Genomic DNA, 22199 nt, shown 5'->3' with positions numbered 1-22199 from the left:
CAGCGCATTACAAATGAAGTGCAGCGTCTGGACTGTGCTTTAGCGAAAGATCTGAGAGAAGAAAGATTGAACGGGATAAACTAAACGATGAGAAGTGAGAAGAAACACCAACAAAGAAAAAGCAGTCGAGACAACACTTAAGAAATTTGAAAAACCGTTAGAGAAAAACAAAGCTATATTGGCCTACAAAGTCATGAACGAAATGTCAAGAACGTGAAGAACAAAATAGTTCAAACGTATTAATAAATTTACCAGCCCAAGCAAAAGTCAGTTTCAAGAATAAACGTAGAAAACGAAAGGCGTTAATTTCAAAAAAAAGCGTTGAAGGCGCCAGAACAACCGTCGATCTTTATTTAAGCTAGAAAAAATGGGCGTATTCTGCGCAAGATAATCACAAATTGGCTCAGCGCTACTTTGACTCTAAAAAAACCAAAAATCACTGTAAGCAATATAGCGGACTGAGAGAGAGCTATCAAAGAAGACTCTGGAGAAACTAGAGAAACCTTTTTAATGGTCTTTTTTGAACTTCTCAACGCTGTTGACCCGGTTGATGGAGGAGCTATGAGGTCTCTGAAAAGTTCCGAAGTCGAAACCCTCAAGAAAAGGCTGATAGATAAAATACAGAATAATCCTCATGTTGAAATAGACTCAAAATAACGAGGTGGTATCAATCTTGAATTTTTTGTCAAAGATTTGATAACATCCATAAAAGAAGTCTAGCTCTAAAATTTCATCTTGCTTATGCAGACGATTTAGTGATAAAGATCAAAAGTGGGCAACCAGCGCAGAGAAAATTCAAGAAACTAAGTCTGGAGGTAAAAAATGTCGCAATGCAAATAATTAACAACAGCAGAAGTAAACAAGGATCACGTGCATAAGATCATCAGCGAAGCAATGGACTGAAATAAGTCAGTATAATTATCTATGTTGAAAACCCAATGGCAACTCCGAAGTAGACGCTGCTGTGACCAATAACTGCACTATAGCTAGAATAGCTATTGTCAAATTGTGACCTGCGCTAGTCAGCTTTTCTCTCCAAATGAAAATCAAATGTCATTTGAACAGTATATGTTTTAAAACGGTTATGATGTATGAGTTGGAAACAGTCATGATGCAAGAGGTTATTGATAAAACGGATGCTGTTTTTGAAACAAACCCTTGTAAGGGCTCGGAAGACATGAAGCAGGAAAGCATGCATTACCGAAAATGTTATTTTGAGAGTATCTCTAAGAGTCAAAGACAGAAGAGGCAGTTGCAATGAAAAATCTTGCGCTGCCTCTTAAGAAACGGAATGATTAAGAGATCATTACGCAAAGGTTAAAAACGTATGTCAAAGTTTGGATGCCTTCCCTCAGATTCGATTTCGACAGACCGCGAGCAAAAAGCACTGGATACTGGATTGATCATCCAACGAAGTTAGTACATAAATGAAATCCATAGTCAAGTTGAATCAGTGGGCAAGAGAAATCAGATGTTGCATGTGAAGAAAATGTACGCAATTTGCAACCAAAAAAGAGATGCTGAGATATCTCAGAATTAACCACATTTATTGTGGCGATGTATTGGACCAAGCAGTGAAAACCACTTGCGTGGCAATAGTATTTGCAGCTACGGGCTGCAAAATGACATACGCAAAGGTGTGATGGCGGCTTCACCACGTTAGTAAGGCAAAACCTCAGTTGTGAAAACTGATAATTCCATTGAGGAAACAGACTGCACAGCACAAATAAGTTGTAAGGAACTGAATGGGGACAAACATTTCCGTAAAGCAATAAGAAGGAATATCAGCACCCGCCATGTTCTCGGACATACCAAATCATCAGCGTTCAGAACCATTGATCGACCAAAGAAATTGACTAGCCCGAGCAAAAGTCAGTTTCAGAAAATGTAGAACATGAGAGGCATTGATTTTTTTTAAAAAAAGTGCTGAAGATGACAGAAGAAACATCGGTCTTTATTTATGCTAGAAAAAAAGGTCAAATTCTTCGAAAGATAACACAAAGCAAAGTTGAATAACCACCAAATCACAAACTGGCCTAGCAACACTTCGGCTCTAAAAAACCAGAAATCACTTATTAAGCAATACAGGGGACTGACAGAATGACAGAGATCAAAGAAGACGCTAGAGAAAATAGAGAATAGTTTTTAACGGTCTTTTTTGAACTTCTCAACTATGTTGACTCCGTTGATGGAGGAGATATGAGATATCTGCAGTTCCGCGGTTAAAACCATCAAGAAAAGCCCGATAAATAAAAAAAACAGTCATCCCCATGTTGAACTAGACTTCAAAAGAACGAAGTGGCATCAGTCTTAAAATTTTTTGTCAAAGATTTGATAACATCTATAAAAAGAGTCTAGCTTATGCGGATGATTTAGTGAAAAAGGTGAAAAGTGAGCAACCAGCGCAGAGCAAATTCGATAAACTAAGCTTGGAGGTAAATATTGTCGCGAGGGAAAAATTTTCAACAGCTGAAGTTTTAACAGTAAACATGGATCACGTGTGTGAGTTCACCATCGAAGCAATGGGATGAAAGAAGTCACAAAGTAAGTATCTACGCTCGATACCCAATGGCAACTCCAAAAAAGACGCTGCTCTGGCGAATAACTGCACTATAGCTGGAGTAAAAATTGTCAAATTGAGACCTGCGCTAGTCAGCTTTTCTCTCCCAATGAAAATCAAATGTCAGTTGAACAGTATGTTTTGAAACGGTAATGCTGTATGGGTTGGAAACAGTCATAATGCAAGTGGTTATTGGCAAAACGGATGCTGTTTTTGAAACAAACCCTTCTAAGGGTTCGGAAGACATGAAGCAGGAAAGCATGTACTAATGAAAATGTAACTTTGAAAGTACCTTTGAGAGTCAAAGATAGAACTGGCAGTTAGAAAAAACTTTTGCTGCGTCTAAAGAACCAGAATGATTATGAGTTCATTACTGCGAAGGAAAAGAAACGCATGTCAAAGATCGGATGCGTTCCCTCGGATTCGATTTCGCAACACACTGAATACTGGATTGATCATCCAACAAAGTTAGTGCATAAATAAAGTGCTTAGTTAAATTGAATCAGTTGGCACAAGAAATCAAATTGTTGCTTGTGAAAAAGAAATTTTGCGCAATTTGCAAAAAGAAAAGAGATGCTGAGAACCATTGGTCGACCAATCATTGATGGTCGTACATCAAGAACTGACCAATCATTGAACTTAGGACTGGAAGACCTATAGCCCGGTTTTCCTCTAACCAGTAAGGATGGACCACACGCCATTAGCGGGAGTCATCCTTCTTGATCTATGCCAAATTCAAAAGTCTGGAGACTAATGACCACTGGTTTTTGGATAATTTTGCCCTTAACCAACAGGAGGGGTTACTCCAAGTCTGCAGAACTAGCATAGATAACTTTGAATGGTCGCAAAAAAGTGGTGGCTTAATCCCACATGCTCTCAGCTCGCTGCCTGAGGCATTAAAAAGTAAGCTATGCTGGCTTTCCTATTTACTTGCTTATAATCAATTGTAAGTACGCAGCACGCTCAGCAACTTAAAGTTTAGATCACGAAAACTTTAAGAAGTTAGGTGTGAAAAAACACATGAGCGAAAAAAACGTTCTCGAACAAAAGCGCAAAATGTCAAGCGCAATAAAAAAAGCGTTTACGTTTACAATACATTACAGATAGTGCTTCAAATACGTTTACAATAAGTGCTTCAAACTTCCAGAGCCATTCAAAATATCATAAAGAGCTCAAAATAATATAAACCGACTATTGTCGGAAGAATTGATCTTGAACGACATGCGAGGCAATTTAATTCAGGGGCTGTAGCCTAGATAAATTTTTATTTTAAGTGTGCAAGAATAATTTATTACGCCGGGATTGGAACCAGTGAAAAATTTTTTGCAAATTTCAAAAAAATGATGGTAATTCGAACGGAGAACTCAAACACGAAAAACATTTGCTCGGCTAATACCAATCTCAGAGAATAGGTAAGTGCTTGAATTGAAACAATTGGAGGTTTGCCTGTCCTATTTGGGTCGAAGTCAAATTAAAAACCGTTAGGCCCTGATTTATAAAATACATATATTAAATTTTAACTCATTTTGAAAAAAGCAATTATAAACGGTTAATGCCGCTTGGTTATTTTTCGAGCATCGACATCACGCAGCATGAAATTGTCTATTTTACAAAAATCGAGATATTAGGATTTGGTATTTGATCAATTGGTACTTTTTGTTATCTGATGAGAGATCTTTTTATGGTGATTTTTTTTGGAATACAGATTTTCCAAAATTTTAAAAGATTACAAAATATTTGATGAGACGTAGCTTGAAGAACTTTGAACTGTTCAAGCAAACTGATGCTCATTTTTAAAATTATTTTCTCTGAGTTATTTCTTTCTCAAAAAAATATAGATGACTAGTTACCAAAAGAAAGTAATTTACGCAAAACCCGAACCTGACTATCAATACAACTTCGGCTAGCTCTATAACATGGTTCAATTTGGACCCAAAACGCTATTTTCATTCATAGCCTATTTTGCGATATGCAGATACAAACGAGCGAGATAAAGCATCTGAGTTAACAGATCTCTATCTCAGTTTTTGTAGTTATTTGATCTCAGTTGTCATTTTGTAAGTTGTTTTGATGTTATGCAAATTACTAAGAATCGATTTGACACCACATTATTCTCAATCACAAATCTTGCTTATAGGAATGTAGGGTAACAGTGTTAGGGTCCAAACTGCTAAGAACACCTCTCAAAGTCCCACTAGCCAGTCCCGTGCCCAATCAAAAAAGGACTTTTCCCCTGTGTTGTTCAAGAGAGCCATGGCAAGACACCTTAATGTAATAACAATCAGAGGAAGATCTGACTCCTAAAAAGAGCGACTTATAAACATTAACCAGTTCCTATGGCCGTAAAAGGTATCGGCGGATGACAGTAGGGGACATTGAGGAAATAGGTCAGAGGAAAAGCGAGTCACTGTGCAATGAATTAGTTGTCTCCGTGCTCAATGATAACTTGCAAAGACGCCGAATAAAACTATTGGCGCTAAATAAAACACAATTGAGAGCTTGTGATTAGAGCACGTGCGGGTAATACACGCTAAACAACAGTGGGGTACCCTTTGGTGTTATGAGAACATCCGCTGAATTTACGACACAACTAGGATATATAAATAAATTAAATGTAGCCAATGAAAAAAGTTGTTGCATTTCCTGAATTAGCGGGTACAACACCGAAGTTGAAGCTTACTTAAGACAGAAAAGCCGATTAAAAGAGTGTCGGGCATAGATAAAGCAAGTGACGGATCGTAATGTAGATGCTCAAACTGGGATCCCTCACTGCAGAGATCGGCCTAGATCTGAAAGAGCGTCTGTCAAGACTGATTGAAAAGGCAGCGGCCAGTTGAAAGAGTAGCGAGGAAGACTTATTCTTTGCTGAGCATAATAACGAACACAAAATTCGGGTCAAAAATACGTTCTTCAAAGCGAGCGGAAATGCACATTACAACATCCGAGAACCAAGAGCTGTCTCTGAAAATCTATGCACTGACCAAGTTGTTAGCAGCAAAACTTCAGGAGTAGGAGACGTCAACAGGTTGGGTAGTTTGGACTGGGATGAGGTATTGCAAATTAATTCCATTATAAAATGGTCAAAAACCACCCAAGGAAGCCCGCATTAGCGCAAAACAGCTACTGAAGACTGCGTGATGTTCTCTCAGACCTCTGATTAGAGAATCATAATCGTAGTTAATAACAATTAAGTGAAATAATAAACAAACGGGTACTATCAGGGGACTCTGTCGGTTAAAACTGAGCGCTTGGCTGCTCAAATAACGCCCAGCGCATTGCAAATGAAGTGCAGCGTCTGGACTGTACTTTAGCGAAAGATCTGAGAGAAGAAAGATTGAACGGGATAAACTAAACGATGAGAAGTGAGAAGAAACACCAACAAAGAAAAAGCAGTCGAGACAACACTTAAGAAATTTGAAAAACCGTTAGAGAAAAACAAAGCTATATTGGCCTACAAAGTCATGAACGAAATGTCATGAACGTGAAGAACAAAATAGTTCAAACGTATTAATAAATTTACCAGCCCAAGCAAAAGTCAGTTTCAAGAATAAACGTAGAAAACGAAAGGCGTTAATTTCAAAAAAAAGCGTTGAAGGCGCCAGAACAACCGTCGATCTTTATTTAAGCTAGAAAAAATGGGCGTATTCTGCGCAAGATAATCACAAATTGGCTCAGCGCTACTTTGACTCTAAAAAACGAAAAATCACTGTAAGCAATATAGCGGACTGAGAGAGAGCTATCAAAGAAGACTCTGGAGAAACTAGAGAAACCTTTTTAAGGGTCTTTTTTGAACTTCTCAACGCTGTTGACCCGGTTGATGGAGGAGCTATGAGATCTCTGAAAAGTTCCGAAGTCGAAACCCTCAAGAAAAGGCTGATAGATAAAATACAGAATAATCCTCATGTTGAAATAGACTCAAAATAACGAGGTGGTATCAATCTTGAATTTTTTGTCAAAGATTTGATAACATCCATAAAAGAAGTCTAGCTCTAAAATTTCATCTTGCTTATGCAGACGATTTAGTGATAAAGATCAAAAGTGGGCAACCAGCGCAGAGAAAATTCAAGAAACTAAGTCTGGAGGTAAAAAATGTCGCAATGCAAATAATTAACAACAGCAGAAGTAAACAAGGATCACGTGCATAAGATCATCAGCGAAGCAATGGACTGAAATAAGTCAGTATAATTATCTATGTTCAAAACCCAATGGCAACTCCGAAGTAGACGCTGCTGTGACCAATAACTGCACTATAGCTAGAATAGCTATTGTCAAATTGTGACCTGCGCTAGTCAGCTTTTCTCTCCAAATGAAAATCAAATGTCATTTGAACAGTATATGTTTTAAAACGGTTATGATGTATGAGTTGGAAACAGTCATGATGCAAGAGGTTATTGATAAAACGGATGCTGTTTTTGAAACAAACCCTTGTAAGGGCTCGGAAGACATGAAGCAGGAAAGCATGCATTACCGAAAATGTTATTTTGAGAGTATCTCTAAGAGTCAAAGACAGAAGAGGCAGTTGCAATGAAAAATCTTGCGCTGCCTCTTAAGAAACGGAATGATTAAGAGATCATTACGCAAAGGTTAAAAACGTATGTCAAAGTTTGGATGCCTTCCCTCAGATTCGATTTCGACAGACCGCGAGCAAAAAGCACTGGATACTGGATTGATCATCCAACGAAGTTAGTATATAAATGAAATCCATAGTCAAGTTGAATCAGTGGGCAAGAGAAATCAGATGTTGCATGTGAAGAAAATGTACGCAATTTGCAACCAAAAAAGAGATGCTGAGATATCTCAGAATTAACCACATTTATTGTGGCGATGTATTGGACCAAGCAGTGAAAACCACTTGCGTGGCAATAGTATTTGCAGCTACGGGCTGCAAAATGACATACGCAAAGGTGTGATGGCGGCTTCACCACGTTAGTAAGGCAAAACCTCAGTTGTGAAAACTGATAATTCCATTGAGGAAACAGACTGCAGAGCACAAATAAGTTGTAAGGAACTGAATGGGGACAAACATTTCCGTAAAGCAATAAGAAGGAATATCAGCACCCGCCATGTTCTCGGACATACCAAATCATCAGCGTTCAGAACCATTGATCGACCAAAGAAATTGACTAGCCCGAGCAAAAGTCAGTTTCAGAAAATGTAGAACATGAGAGGCATTGATTTTTTTTAAAAAAAAGTGCTGAAGATGACAGAAGAAACATCGGTCTTTATTTATGCTAGAAAAAAAGGTCAAATTCTTCGAAAGATAACACAAAGCAAAGTTGAATAACCACCAAATCACAAACTGGCCTAGCAGCACTTCGGTTCTAAAAAACCAGAAATCACTTATTAAGCAATATAGGGGACTGACAGACTGACAGAGATCAAAGAAGACGCTAGAGAAAATAGAGAATAGTTTTTAACGGTCTTTTTTGAACTTCTCAACTATGTTGACTCCGTTGATGGAGGAGATATGAGATCTCTGCAGTTCCGCGGTTAAAACCATCAAGAAAAGCCCGATAAATAAAAAAAACAGTCATCCCCATGTTGAACTAGACTTCAAAAGAACGAAGTGGCATCAGTCTTAAAATTTTTTGTCAAAGATTTGATAACATCTATAAAAAGAGTCTAGCTTATGCGGATGATTTAGTGAAAAAGGTGAAAAGTGAGCAACCAGCGCAGAGCAAATTCGATAAACTAAGCTTGGAGGTAAATATTGTCGCGAGGGAAAAATTTTCAACAGCTGAAGTTTTAACAGTAAACATGGATCACGTGTGTGAGTTCACTATCGAAGCAATGGGATGAAAGAAGTCACAAAGTAAGTGTCTACGCCCGATACCCAATGGCAACTCCAAAAAAGACGCTGCTGTGGCGAATAACTGCACTATAGCTGGAGTAAAAATTGTCAAATTGAGACCTGCGCTAGTCAGCTTTTCTCTCCCAATGAAAATCAAATGTCAGTTGAACAGTATGTTTTGAAACGGTAATGCTGTATGGGTTGGAAACAGTCATAATGCAAGTGGTTATTGGCAAAACGGATGCTGTTTTTGAAACAAACCCTTCTAAGGGTTCGGAAGACATGAAGCAGGAAAGCATGTACTAATGAAAATGTAACTTTGAAAGTACCTTTGAGAGTCAAAGATAGAACTGGCAGTTAGAAAAAACTTTTGCTGCGTCTAAAGAACCAGAATGATTATGAGTTCATTACTGCGAAGGAAAAGAAACGCATGTCAAAGATCGGATGCGTTCCCTCGGATTCGATTTCGCAACACACTGAATACTGGATTGATCATCCAACAAAGTTAGTGCATAAATAAAGTGCTTAGTTAAATTGAATCAGTTGGCACAAGAAATCAAATTGTTGCTTGTGAAAAAGAAATTTTGCGCAATTTGCAAAAAGAAAAGAGATGCTGAGAACCATTGGTCGACCAATCATTGATGGTCGTACATCAAGAACTGACCAATCATTGAACTTAGGACTGGAAGACCTATAGCCCGGTTTTCCTCTAACCAGTAAGGATGGACCACACGCCATTAGCGGGAGTCATCCTTCTTGATCTATGCCAAATTCAAAAGTCTGGAGACTAATGACCACTGGTTTTTGGATAATTTTGCCCTTAACCAACAGGAGGGGTTACTCCAAGTCTGCAGAACTAGCATAGATAACTTTGAATGGTCGCAAAAAAGCGGTGGCTTAATCCCACATGCTCTCAGCTCGCTGCCTGAGGCATTAAAAAGTAAGCTATGCTGGCTTTCCTATTTACTTGCTTATAATCAATTGTAAGTACGCAGCACGCTCAGCAACTTAAAGTTTAGATCACGAAAACTTTAAGAAGTTAGGTGTGAAAAAACACATGAGCGAAAAAAACGTTCTCGAACAAAAGCGCAAAATGTCAAGCGCAATAAAAAAAAGCGTTTACGTTTACAATACATTACAGATAGTGCTTCAAATACGTTTACAATAAGTGCTTCAAACTTCCAGAGCCATTCAAAATATCATAAAGAGCTCAAAATAATATAAACCGACTATTGTCGGAAGAATTGATCTTGAACGACATGCGAGGCAATTTAATTCAGGGGCTGTAGCCTAGATAAATTTTTATTTTAAGTTAGCAAGAATAATTTATTACGCCGGGATTGGAACCATTGACCTCCCGCTCCCTGACCAGAACTGCCCACTCGGCTTTCAGGCCCTTCTACTTGCTATGCTGCAATCGACTTTATTTTAGCACTAAAATTTGCTTCGGAATGAGAGCAATAGAGATCCCTCGAAAATGAAGAAAAGCGAAAAAGTCACCTGAGAAGTCACAGAATGTTCGAGAAGAACGCAAAACGATTAAGCGAAAAAATTGCATAACATAGCTGGCAAATTGTCAGAAAATAGTCCCAATAGTTTCATAGATCAGTAGTCACAAAAAGAAGGAAAAAAAGACAGACCAAAAAATAAACTTATTCTTTTCATAAAGGGCTAAGATGTTAAATTTTGATTAAGAATCTGTATATCTCATTCCTGTTTCTATTAATTGCTCTTAAATAACCTTCAAATAGAGTGACAAGCACTCATTTGACCTTCTTTCTTTGAATTAAAGCACAGAAAAGTCAATTTAAGAGTGAGGAAGTCATTTTTAAGAGTGAGGTAAGTCACGTTTGACCAAAAATTTAATCACGCGAATGAGCAAAAAAACTAGCTCTACTAAGAGCGAAAAATGACGTCACTCACGCAATTCAGTTGAAATTGCATGAACGAATGAACAAAGCTATCGCTTCGCGGCTATTAAAAACAGACCAACACGTTTACAATTAATGCTATGTACTTCGTTCAAGAGCAAATAATAACAATTTGTACGTTGAGAAAGAGCAGACTGGTAGAAATGCATACTGGTTAATTGTTGGGTTTTATGGGTTGATCTAATTATGCATTCAAAATTGGATTGAGAACTGGGTATAGTTTTCAACCTCGAATCTTTCTACCTTTAATCTTTTCAATTATTGACTGTTATCAAAAAAGAAAATAAATTGTATCATTGAAAATTAAAACGTAACCGAAGAAACATCGGAAGAAATGCTCTCGAACGACTAGTGGGAGCTCTAATCAATTGCAGCCTGCTTCAGTCGGGGGGGGGGGGGGGCGAAATGGGACTAAGAAGTACAATAGTGTTCTTCAAATAACCACATTAGAGGCTAATATATACCACTATTAAGATTTAAAGTGAAAAATGGCATCAGTTTCGGCGCAATTTTCATTTGACTGTTAGTATTGAATTGCCGCCAATTGAGTTCATGCTTGAAATTGTGATTGAGAGGCTATTTTAGATCACTCAAAACGCAAAAAATTAAGGGCGTAAAAGTCACTCGAAACGGTCAAGCGAAAATTTTGCATAAAGGACACACGTTTACAATAATTGCTTCTCTACGAGAGCAATTAATCAATTATTTCAAAAGGCTTGGGATAATGAGCTTGGAATTCAGTTCTAACACAGTTCATCACCAACCGCTAAACACTGCCATTCCCGATATTAATCTATTGGCGTGAATTAGCTGCCCAGCGACCTAATGCCCTCCCAGCTTTATCTGTTGAACCAGTCTTTGATGACAAACAGCCAAAAACATCCGACAAAAAACGTTCAAGCCGAAAACCCCATTAAAAATCCGTAGGATTAATATAATAGCTACAAATTTCGTTTCCGAGCAATTAATTAATAGCGGTCATATTTGATGATAAATTTTCCAACACTTTTCAGATCAATATAAAGCCAGCCAAATTTTCTCAATTTAGTGGTTTATTGAACAGAATGCCAAACAATTTTGCAGAAATAAATTTTGTCATTACCGAATATTTATTGCTACAGTAATGTGCAATTTATCGGCAGAACTATACAATATGTGGTAAAAGGCGATTACAAATCAAGTGAAAAAATTAATTGTTTCAAAAGTAAAATTTAATAGTAAAACATATTTGAGGGTAATTTATAATGTGTTCTACCATTTAAAATACAATTATTCAATACTGCTTGGTTCAAATACCGCATGACTGTCCAAAAGAGACAACTAGTCAAGCTTCAGTCCATTCTTCGTTTGCTGATTTCATTAAATTAGAATGTCAAAGTAGCAATCGCAACATCTACTTCGAGTTTGTGTTCAAAATGATCACGTGACCCGAAGCAGAAAAACAAGACAAAATAGAATACAAGTTTTGAGAGTTTTGGTTTTATTTTCAATGCAAGAGAATGTTCGCAATTTGTATTTATGTTTCCTTCCCTCTGATTGGTGGGTGCGTCCTATTATCCATTTCAGCCTCAATGAGAGTTGTCCACTTTAACAGCAAATCAGATTGCAGATGTATTAGAAGCCCTATTTGTTCACACGCAGAATGATAGACTTCTTGTAATCAACAGGTGTTCGTATCAATTAGGAAAAGATTTCAGACCTCAGAGGTATTAGGTGGTAGTTGATAAAGCGCAGAGATATCTGTTGGCGAAAGAGAGAAGATTCCAATATTTCCAGCACTTGATAAAAGACGATCAATTCATGGTCACTCAATCCATTTCTCTGTAATCATTGATTGCTTTCATTGCGTAATAGAGTTCAATTTGCATGCGTGCTTCCATGACCAGAATGCAAATATGCACCTGAAACCAAATACAATTTTTGCTACCAACGACATCAGTCTGTTAATTCTATTCTTATAAAGAAATATCCATTACTGATTCAATCATTTTACAGCAACTTCCAAATAACGTATATTAAAGATTGAATCGGAACTCCACCTATGATTGCATATTAGAGATAATTACCATCAGAGTACCAAAAACTTTAAAAACCATACTGGTAGCCACTGAAAACTGCCTGTTTCTAATTAGAACCGTTCTTAGACAAGCTTCGGCCTTTTTTAAACCACTGTTCGAGTAATAATGCATGTATAATGTTCGTGATATAATGCATAAGGAATGCGCAGTTCCGTCAATATATCGGCGTTTTAAAGCTCGAGACTGGTCATCTTCCCCATCCCCCAGGGAGGTAGAATACTTTTACCGATTATTGATACATCACAGTGAACGCAAAGTCAGCCGGAGTAAAAGTGAGCCGACATAAAAGCAAATCGAAAGTTGTGTAATAGTTATGCAATCTTTCCGAAACAATACATTGTTAACCGTTACAATCAATACTGTGCATAGTATTTATTTTGTATCATAGAATTTATGATGTATTCCCATGCACCAAGAAAACAAAATGCTTTATTTTTTCAAAGCATCATGCATTTGCGAGCCCCAGCGGACCGCTGTCCCTGGCCATGCCTCTCATCCGACGTGGAATGTAATCCAAAATTCGCGAGCTGGTTATCGTGGCGAAGCCGAGACGCGCGCCCACCTTCAGGGAGGACAATTTATAATAGAACAATATCGGAAATTTCTGTATTACTTGACCTCTTTTTCAAAATTCAGATTTTCTATCGGATTGATTGACCACAACCATATTTTACACCTTTGACGCCAGATACCGAACACAACAGCCATTCCTAACTCTCACAAGTCTATACAAAAATATATTCAGATAGAAAAGTTGGTTCCGAGAGCCATATAAAAAGAAAAAAATTTGTTTCGTTGTATCTCTTCGTCCTCTTGTAATGACATGATTGGCATTATTAACAGATGATATTTAGATATTTAGGACACTCACTCGCACAACTCGTATGTAAACTGTAAATTAAATTGCAGGTCGTAACCAAGCACATCAGAAGTTTCTGAAGTTCTAAAATTTTATTTAATTAGCAATCTCTGGTTCAGATAGAGATTGAGCTCGGTTACAATTAAATATGGCTGCTTAGACGTGTCTGCGATTGACCAAAAGGTTACTGAAATAACGGCGTCTCAAAATTTAGGGTTACATGTATTTCTCGATAACAATAGGGTTCATTTCTCGATAACAATACCCAGCATGTACTACTGCATAGTGAAGAAGAAAAGACCGGCAATTATTTGAATCGTACATGTTTTTCTTTGATGACAGCTCCTCATTCAACAGTTCATTATTAGTATCCATGAATCAGAAATTCTCTTTACAGAGGAAAACAGGTTGAGGGCAAAGCAGTAAAATAAAACATACCCGGCAGATTGCCGGAAAAGAGCCGCCGTTGATTCCCATAACTCTATTGGGATTGAAAGAAAAGAAAATATCAACAAAAAATGACATTTGTACAAAAACATTTATAAGTGCGATTTATTTTGATGTCATTTCGTAGTCGAACATACTCCTGTCTCTCAGTGAGAGGCTACAGGGTCTAGTATCAATACCAATAAGCATTATAGGTAGTAACTAAAACTTGAGAACAAAGTTCAAGTACCGGGCATCTAAAAATGGGCGTTATGGGTTTATCCCGTTTCTATTTCTGACTTTGATTTTTTTATACTAACTCTCTTCATTTTGAATTGCTTTGCTGAGCAGCTGCTGTTTAAAAGGACTTTGAGCAGAATGACAGAAGAGTGAAACTAGCCTAGAGAAGTCAATGAGATTTCACGCAAATGTCGAAAAAGCGGCAAAATGGGTAAAGCGAAAAAAAGTTCGACGAAGTAGAAAAAAACATAGCAGAGCAAGTCCTGAAACATAGCTGGCATATTCCGAGAAAATAGCTGCAATAGATTCGTAGATCGGCAGTCTGAAAAAACAGTAAAGAAGACAGACCAAAAAATTTCGTCTTTTCATTGAAAGCTGATCTGTTATATTTTGATTTAAAATCTGTATAAGTTATTGCTGCCTCTATAAGCTGATCTCAAATAACCTTCATTTAGAGTGACACATACCCATTTGACCTTATCTCTTTGAATTGAAGTAAATAAAAGTCAATTTCAAATTGAGGAAGTCATTTTTGAGAGTGAGGTAAGTCAAGTGTGACCAAAAATTTAATCACGCGCATGAACAAAAAACTCGCTCCACTAAGAGCGAAAAATGACGTCACACATGCAATTCGGTTGAAATTGCATGAACGAATGAAAAAAAAGTGGCTGTGACGTCATATGATCGTAACAAAAATCATGACGAAATAAAAAAAAACCAAGAGAAGGCCAATACTAGCCCCAGCTATCGCTGTGCGGCTATTAAAAACAATCCAAGGAATTGAATGAATAACAGGCCTAATGTACCTGACCAGCAGATGAATTGAACAATCCCAGCCAAAAAGACGAAATCTCGAAAGTTGAGAAACTAAAAGAATCAAACTAAACAAAACAAATATTCCTAAAACTCTTGAAGCTTTTAACCTGAAGGCCATTTATGTCACAATGCAATATAGTCATTAACTCACGCAAAAGACTTGAAGGAGATTAATTTGACAATAAAGTTAGATAATCTCGAAAAAAAAAATGACAGATGCTTCAAAAAGAAATGCAAAAAAATGCTTCACATGAAAAGGAAAAATTTGAAGATACTTTTCGAAAATGTGTCTTGAAAAAAGTTCAAATTCATTTTTTCTCTGTGGAGTTCTGTCCTATAACTCATCTGCAACATTTAAAAAGTTTCGTTGGCCAATAAAGATAGTTAAACTCAAAAAATGGCAAAAAAAATCAAAAAAAATGAAAACAATCAAAAAAATTTAAATTGCAAGCTTTATTTAAAAAATTACTTATATTTGCAATCTAAAAAAACAGAAAACTATTTTGTTGCCAGTAGAAACTCTGCAATAATATACTAGCAAACTCAATAGCAGCAAACCCCTGGCCACTGAGGAAAACGACTAAAATTTCAGGATGTCAAAGAAAAAATTACAATTTGAAAATCACTAAAATTTGTAATATTAAAATCTTGAAACGCATTCCCCATTACCACTAGAAACCATTGAGTAACCTATTATCAAAACCTAAAGAAAATGTTTTGGCTGTTCAGGTTAGAGAAACCTAAAAATTGACAACAATTTTCAAAAATTTGGCTTATGCCATGGCCAATAAAAATTTCGCAGTAAACTATTAGCAAATCCTAGACGCGATTTCTTGCCCCCTGGAGCCGGAAAACTTGAATAATGACAATTAATGTCAGAAAATTGGAAAAAACTGCAAGTTTTATCCAAAAAATTGGTCAAATTCGTGAAGTTGAAAAACCATTCCATTACCACTAGAAACTATAAAATAACCTATCATTGTGACACCAAGAGCTGAAACAAAATATTCAAAATTTTTTTAAAATGTTTAAAATTTTTAAAATTAGAATAAATTACCATGTTTTTGTTTGGTGTAGCAATACATATAGCTCTTAAAATGGCCATAAAAAGTAATTACGTCTTGCAAAAGACCTTTACCAACTTTTACAAACCTCAATTTCAGACTGGTCCAACAAAAAATCAGAAGACGATAAAATTGCAACATTTTGGGCTCAAAAACTTCTGAAAATGACCTGTTAACCTTGAATTACGGCCTTCCCAGCAGCTTCACCACTCTAAGTACTTGAAGAACTACTAAACGCGGCTAAGGGCCTCTAATGAAACTTGATGCCCGCAGAGCTTTACCTGTTTATCCCGCTTTGAAAGCTCAAAGTCATGAAAAAAGGTGTGAAAACATCTTACAAAAATAAAAAAGACAGAGCACCAATACAATCCAATTCTTGGATTGTAAAAATAGGAGCGCTATAATAGCCGGCTGAGAAGATGAGGGCGGCTATTAATGATACCATGGATCCAATTACATTTCTTATTGCATGATCACTTCACAAGCTTGGATCTCTTCTGTTCATGACAAACAATTCTCCAATTAGATTTTACATCATAAGAACTCGCTTCACGAGTTAATCGAACTGTTCTCTGATGAACAAAGTTTTTCTTCTCATAGACTTAAGTGACGAAAACTAATTCCCGAATTTGCATTAATAATGGTATAGCTCGTAAAAGGTTTGACCAGTCATTACAATGAACATAACACCGATTAACAGACAGCAGCCCCGAAATACACCAATGAGATCCCTGTTCAAAAAGATTACGGGGACCAAAAGTTCGATTGAAAAACATAAACCGACTAATGTCGGAATAATTGCTCTCGAACGACAGGCGGGTGCAAAAACATTAGACCCCACCGGGCAATAGAGATCACTCAAAAATGAAGAACTAAAGCGTGAAAAGTTACTTGAGAATTCAAAGAATGTTCTAGAAGACAAGCCCAAAATGGTCAAGCAAAAAATTTGCATTAAAAAGACCAACACGTTTACAATAATTGCTATGAACTTCGTTCAAGAGCAATTAAAGATAAGCTCCAATTTCCAATAAATTATCCACATTTTTAAATCAAATGTCCAAAATTGTTCCAGAAAATAGCTACGTCTGATCCTACTGACAGGCGTCTTCAACTGAAGAAAAGTCTTGAACTAGGATCAACGAGTCGTCAGTGCCCGGGCTTTATTGGTTGATCCTGCTTCTTTTGCTGTCACCTTTTGGCACTGAACATACTCGCATAAATCTGCTGGATTAATTCTATATTCAATTCAGTTGAAACAGTGAGTAAGGTAAGTCAGACAATAAACGTAAAAGTAGTGAAATATGTAAAAATAAAAAGTTATGTAAAAAAGGAGATATGTAAAAAGAAAAACATATGTAAAACAAATCATATGATCAAAAGGTAAAACGATTTTTTTTTTAAAAAGGAGAGCGCCTAAATAATAGGCTTTGAGAGGCTAATGGCTGCTATTAAACATTGTCTTTCAAGTAATGCAGCCTTATAAATATCTAGCTTGGTGACCTCTATTTAGTTTACATTATCACTTTATATCAATCAAAATCAAGTGAGTGCAAAATCATTTTATTAAGTGACTTAAGTTTTAAATTACAGATGATTGACCAAAAAATCCAAACATTAAACAGCAACAAAAAGATGTCACCAGAAAAAGATACAACACTCTGAAAATAAACTGCTGCCAAATACTCACCTCTTCATTCTACTTTTTTCTTAAACTTGAAACAAGTTTTCAGAGCATGTAATACAATAATATTCAGTTCAACCAACGGCTAAAAATATTTCAAACTATGGGTAATTAGAAAACAGAAAAAAACAAGGGAAAACAGAAATATTTAGAAATATATAAAAACGTACAACAGTTTTCCACTGGATGCGACGTTCAAGTCATTGTTCTCCAGAGACCTTTGGATACCTTTTATGTTACAATCTCAACAAAAAACCACAAGCAGGAAAACACTAAGAAAAGTCCAACCGTCGCAAGATCGGCAAAAATAACCACCCTTAACCTCAATGTTGACTTCCGTGATGTCAATTGAGATTGAAAGAGAAGAGAAACCTTAAAAAAACTGACAGACTAATTTTCAATAACCAAAACATAGCTGGCAGATTGCCAGAAAATAGCCGCAATAGATTCGTAGATCGGCAGTCTAAAAAAACAGTAAAAAAGACGACCAAAAAAATTCGTCTTTTGATTGAAGGCTGATCTGTTATATTTTGATTAAAAATCTCTAAAGTTATTGCTGCCTCTATTAGCTGATCTCAAATAACCTTCATTTAGAGTGACACACACCCATTTGACCTCATCTCTTTGAATTAAAGTAAATAAAAGTCAATTTCAAAGTGAGGAAGTCATTTTTGAGAGTGAGGTAAGTCAAGTGTGACCAAAAATTTAATCACGCGCATGAACAAAAGAACTCGCTCCACTAAGAGCGAAAAATGACGTCACACATGCAATTCAGTTGAAATTGCATGAACGAATGAACAAAAAGTGGCTGTGACGTCATATGGTCGTAACAAAAATCATGACGACGAAATAAAAAAAAACCAAGAGAAGGCCAATAATAGCCCCAGCTATCGCTGTGCGGCTATTAAAAAAGTTTTAATGTTTTTGGCATAATTAATAGCGTAGCATCCAAACCTCAAAACGCACCAGCATTTGCTCTAAAAAATTCTGATAACCTAATACATTATGACTTAATGACAGGGCTTTATCGGTTCATCCAGTCTCTTTGGAACTTTCAAATGTACTGTATTACGTGGATTTGTTGAACCAATGCTAAATTCCACTCATTTGAGACATTGAGTGAGTTTGGTCAGAAGCCCAATGTGTAAATTGTATCCAATGTGAAGCAGAAAACGTACGACAAAATGTAAAAAACGAATTAAAAACGCACTTACTAAAAAGCTGCAGGCGACGAAAGAAGAAAATTATATAAGTAAAATGAAGTACATAAAAGATGCGAATCACCCCTCTCAGCAAGGAAACGATAAGAATAAAACAATTTAACCGAGAAAACTATTCTGTAAAGCACATTCAAGAGAAACAGCCAACAAATTTCAGAACATAACCGACTAACGCCGGGCGAATTGCTCTCAAACGACTGACGAGCGGTTGACTTCGTCAGTAACTAGCCAGTTTAGTGAGGCTAGCTTTAGCTTAATAGAAGGGGCTCGAGGTAAGGGCAGTGAGGTGAGTGATGCCCCGCAGGGGGGAAGGCGGGTGGTGCAACAGTGGGGGGGGAGAGACGGTGGGATCGGGCTATTTGGCTGCACGGGGCCGATACTATCTTAACGATGTGCAGGGCTGGGAATTAAGAGGTGGGGGCGGGTCTCCAAAACAATTTCTGTGAATTGCATACTTGGGAGACGAAAGCGGAAAGGCTCCAAGAGAACTTAATGCCCACTGGGCGCTACCTCTTTATCCCGTTTCTGAGGACTGGGAATAGTTTCACTGGCTCAAAAAGATCCATAAACTTAGAGCATTATAATGTTCCGATTTATAAAAATTTTAAATTCCATTAAAACATTGCAAAACATCGAGTCATTAAAAATTGATAACCATTCCATTAACTCTAGAAAATATGCATCAGCTTATTACCAAACCTTGGAGGAGGTCTCTGGGCCCCTGTTGCCAGAAAAATTTTAAAAATTCAAAAACTTAAAAAATTAAATATTTTTTTTAAAAACTGCTTAAATTGGTGATATTAGATCTTGAAAAATATTCCATTACAAATAGAAAATATACAGTAAACTATTATCAAACCCTAGAGGACGTTCCATAGCTCTTGAGGCTGGAGAAAAAGCCGCAATAGCTTTGTAGAACTGCAATCTCAAGGATAGCAAAAGAGACGAAAAAAATTTTTTCATTAAATGCTGAGATGTTATATTTTGATTATGCATCTGTACAACTTATTGCTGCTTCTATTAGCTGCTCTTAAATAACCTTCAGTTAGAGTGACACACGCTCACTTGGCTTTATCGCTTTGAATTAAGTTTTAAAAAGGTCAATTTGAGAGCGAGGAGCTCATTTTTGAGAGTGAGGTAAGTCACGTGTCACCAAAACTTTAATCACGCGAATGAACAAAAAGCTGTCTCCACTAAGAGTGGAAAATGACGTCAAGCATGCAATTCAGTTGCAATTGCATGAACGAATGAATAGCAGAATTGAATAGATTGTGACTTCATATGATCGTAACAAAAATCTTGACGAAACAAAAAATCAAGAGAAGGCCAATAATAGCCCCAGCCTATCGCTGTGCGGCTATTAAAAAGAAAAAACTTTTTTAAAAATTTGAAATGTAAATTTCGGCAAAAAATTGCTGCAGTGTGTGATATTAGAATGTTGAAAACTATTCCATGGCCAATAACAACTTTCCTGTAACTTATTATCAAACACTAAAGGAGGTTTTCTGGCCCCTAGGTCGGCAAAAACTTGAATAGTGACAATAAATGTCCAAAAATTGAAATAAAAAACACCAACAGAACTAATATAATTGCTACAAACTTCGTTTGAGAGCAATTAAAATGAAAGCCAGATTTTGAATAATATTTCGCTATCAGAAGATGAACAGCACACCAAGATAAACCGAACTCAACCAAAAAGCTACCCAGAGAAGTACAAACGAAAATGAAAAGCAGTGCAGAGCAAAAGAACTTTCTAAACAACATAATAAATCTTTAAAATTATCAAACATTTAAATTTTATCAAATATTGAACAAGCCAAACTTCTTCCAAACGTACAATTATTTAATTCAAATGTGAGACCATCACAGGCACAAAGATAATCGGATAAATAGACACATGATTGCAATAGCCGCGGTGGATTTCATTGAAATCGAAACAAGCAATGAAGAAAGAAAGATAAATTGATAGCTTGTTATTCTGTAAAATTCTACCGGTTAGAGTCAGAGTTTCAATTTTATATGACACGAGATTGAAAAAAAACTCTTAATGAAAAGATCTCTATTAAATTTAAGATGCTCCCAATGAAAATCATTAAAACATTTAAGTTTGGGGCTCGGTTTAGAAGCACTCTGTTGAACTATATTAGCGAGAGCTAAAAAGTCATTTGTTCTTCTGTGTGATCCAAAAGCTGAAGCACAAGAGGAACAAATGACGTCACGCACGCAAAATCAGTTGATGAGCGGTAAAAATCAAGCAAAAACTGTCGCGCCATTTTCTAGCGCTTTCTCAGAATAATGCACGAGCAAAAACCTTTCGTTTTTAGCTCGTCCTTTGACTTTTGAACGGCAGATTGACCGCAACAATTGTTTTCACAAGAGGCTCTGACTTTTACATCCGGTTTCATTGATACTGATCCGGTTCCACTGATTATAAAACCAGGATCAACTCAATTCGCGGCTATTGTATATATCATTAAACAGGTGTAACCATGTAATTACGGATGGACATGTTCCACCAGGGGAAAGGAAACAGTTACCAGTTTCAAGTTAATGTTATTATATAGTTGGAGGAATTGCTTACCATTTCTGAGTGGTCCAGTTCGTATGGATTGCAGTAGAGGTAGAACTTTTTGCTGATTGTCTGTGGCTCTATCAGTGCCCTCTTTGCAAACTCAATGAAGAGGCGGCCGTGCTTACTGCTGAAGAAGTCGATCAGATCGTAGTTGAAGTCATCATACAGGATTCCATGTGTCATGAGACAGGTACAGGGGATGGTGCGACGGAAGCTGGTTGTGTTCACGTTTCCACTCTGGCCATACTTGCCAAACCTAATCACCAAATTTAGTTAAAAAGCCATTGCCAACCGCATCCGAAAAATGTAGTCAACTTACATTATTTATTGTCCCATCAATCTATCAAAAAAAAATCTCAAAAAAAGATTTGAGCGATTTAATAAATAGGTGCACGGGCTATTATTATTTAATGAAGAGTATCAAGTAAGGAGAAATCTAAATTGTCATAAGTAAGTGCGAGATTGAAATTCTCAAATATCTCTGGAAGCGATTCCAACAAAGTTAAAGGTGGATTATTTGGTTTAAATACATTAATATAAAAAAATACATATAATCATTAGGTGCAAATTCCACGTCGAATGACAGCCAGATTGCTATGAATCATGCTATCAGATAACAATAAATGTGAACATAAAATGCATTACCATTTGCCACGTACAATGATATACATTCACAGAAAAATATAGTACATTAAAACTGCCAAAACAAGTTTTTCCGGGTCACAAACAAAATTGCCACATTGATTACTACATCTTTACTAAATTCAAAATCTTTCCAAATTTTGCAGCAAAAATGCATTACTTGTCAAATACTGGTTTTTAGCAAACCATTCTTTTGTCATGATTATCCGCGGACCTTCTAAAGGACCTTGTTAAACGTTAATTGCTAATCTGTCCATTTTTATTTTAATCCTTTCATAAAAACTAATAATTAGTAATAAATTTAATTACTATTAAGGTT

The 22199-nt window shown here is 36.6% G+C and overlaps 1 protein-coding gene across 4 annotated transcripts in view; it reads right to left on the bottom strand.

Moving 5' to 3' along the window:
• Window positions 1-11458: 11458 nt before the first annotated feature.
• The window catches only part of LOC142344775 (uncharacterized), a 120691-nt gene continuing 109950 nt past the window's right edge, over window positions 11459-22199 (bottom strand). For all 4 annotated transcript variants that reach the window (XM_075396701.1, XM_075396699.1, XM_075396700.1 and 1 more), the window contains exons 16-17: window positions 21248-21494; window positions 11459-12183 (exon numbers count right to left, since the gene is read on the bottom strand). In XM_075396701.1, coding sequence (XP_075252816.1) covers window positions 12091-12183; window positions 21248-21494 — 340 coding nt within the window. In that variant the 3' untranslated portion in view covers window positions 11459-12090. The remainder of the gene's footprint in view (window positions 12184-21247; window positions 21495-22199) is intronic.

Source organism: Convolutriloba macropyga, chromosome 8, assembly GCF_964194025.1.
Source record: "Convolutriloba macropyga chromosome 8, txConMacr16.3, whole genome shotgun sequence".
Lineage (NCBI taxonomy): Eukaryota > Metazoa > Xenacoelomorpha > Acoela > Convolutidae > Convolutriloba > Convolutriloba macropyga.
Note: the sequence above shows the minus strand (reverse complement) of the source record. Positions and strands in the feature narration are given on the sequence as shown.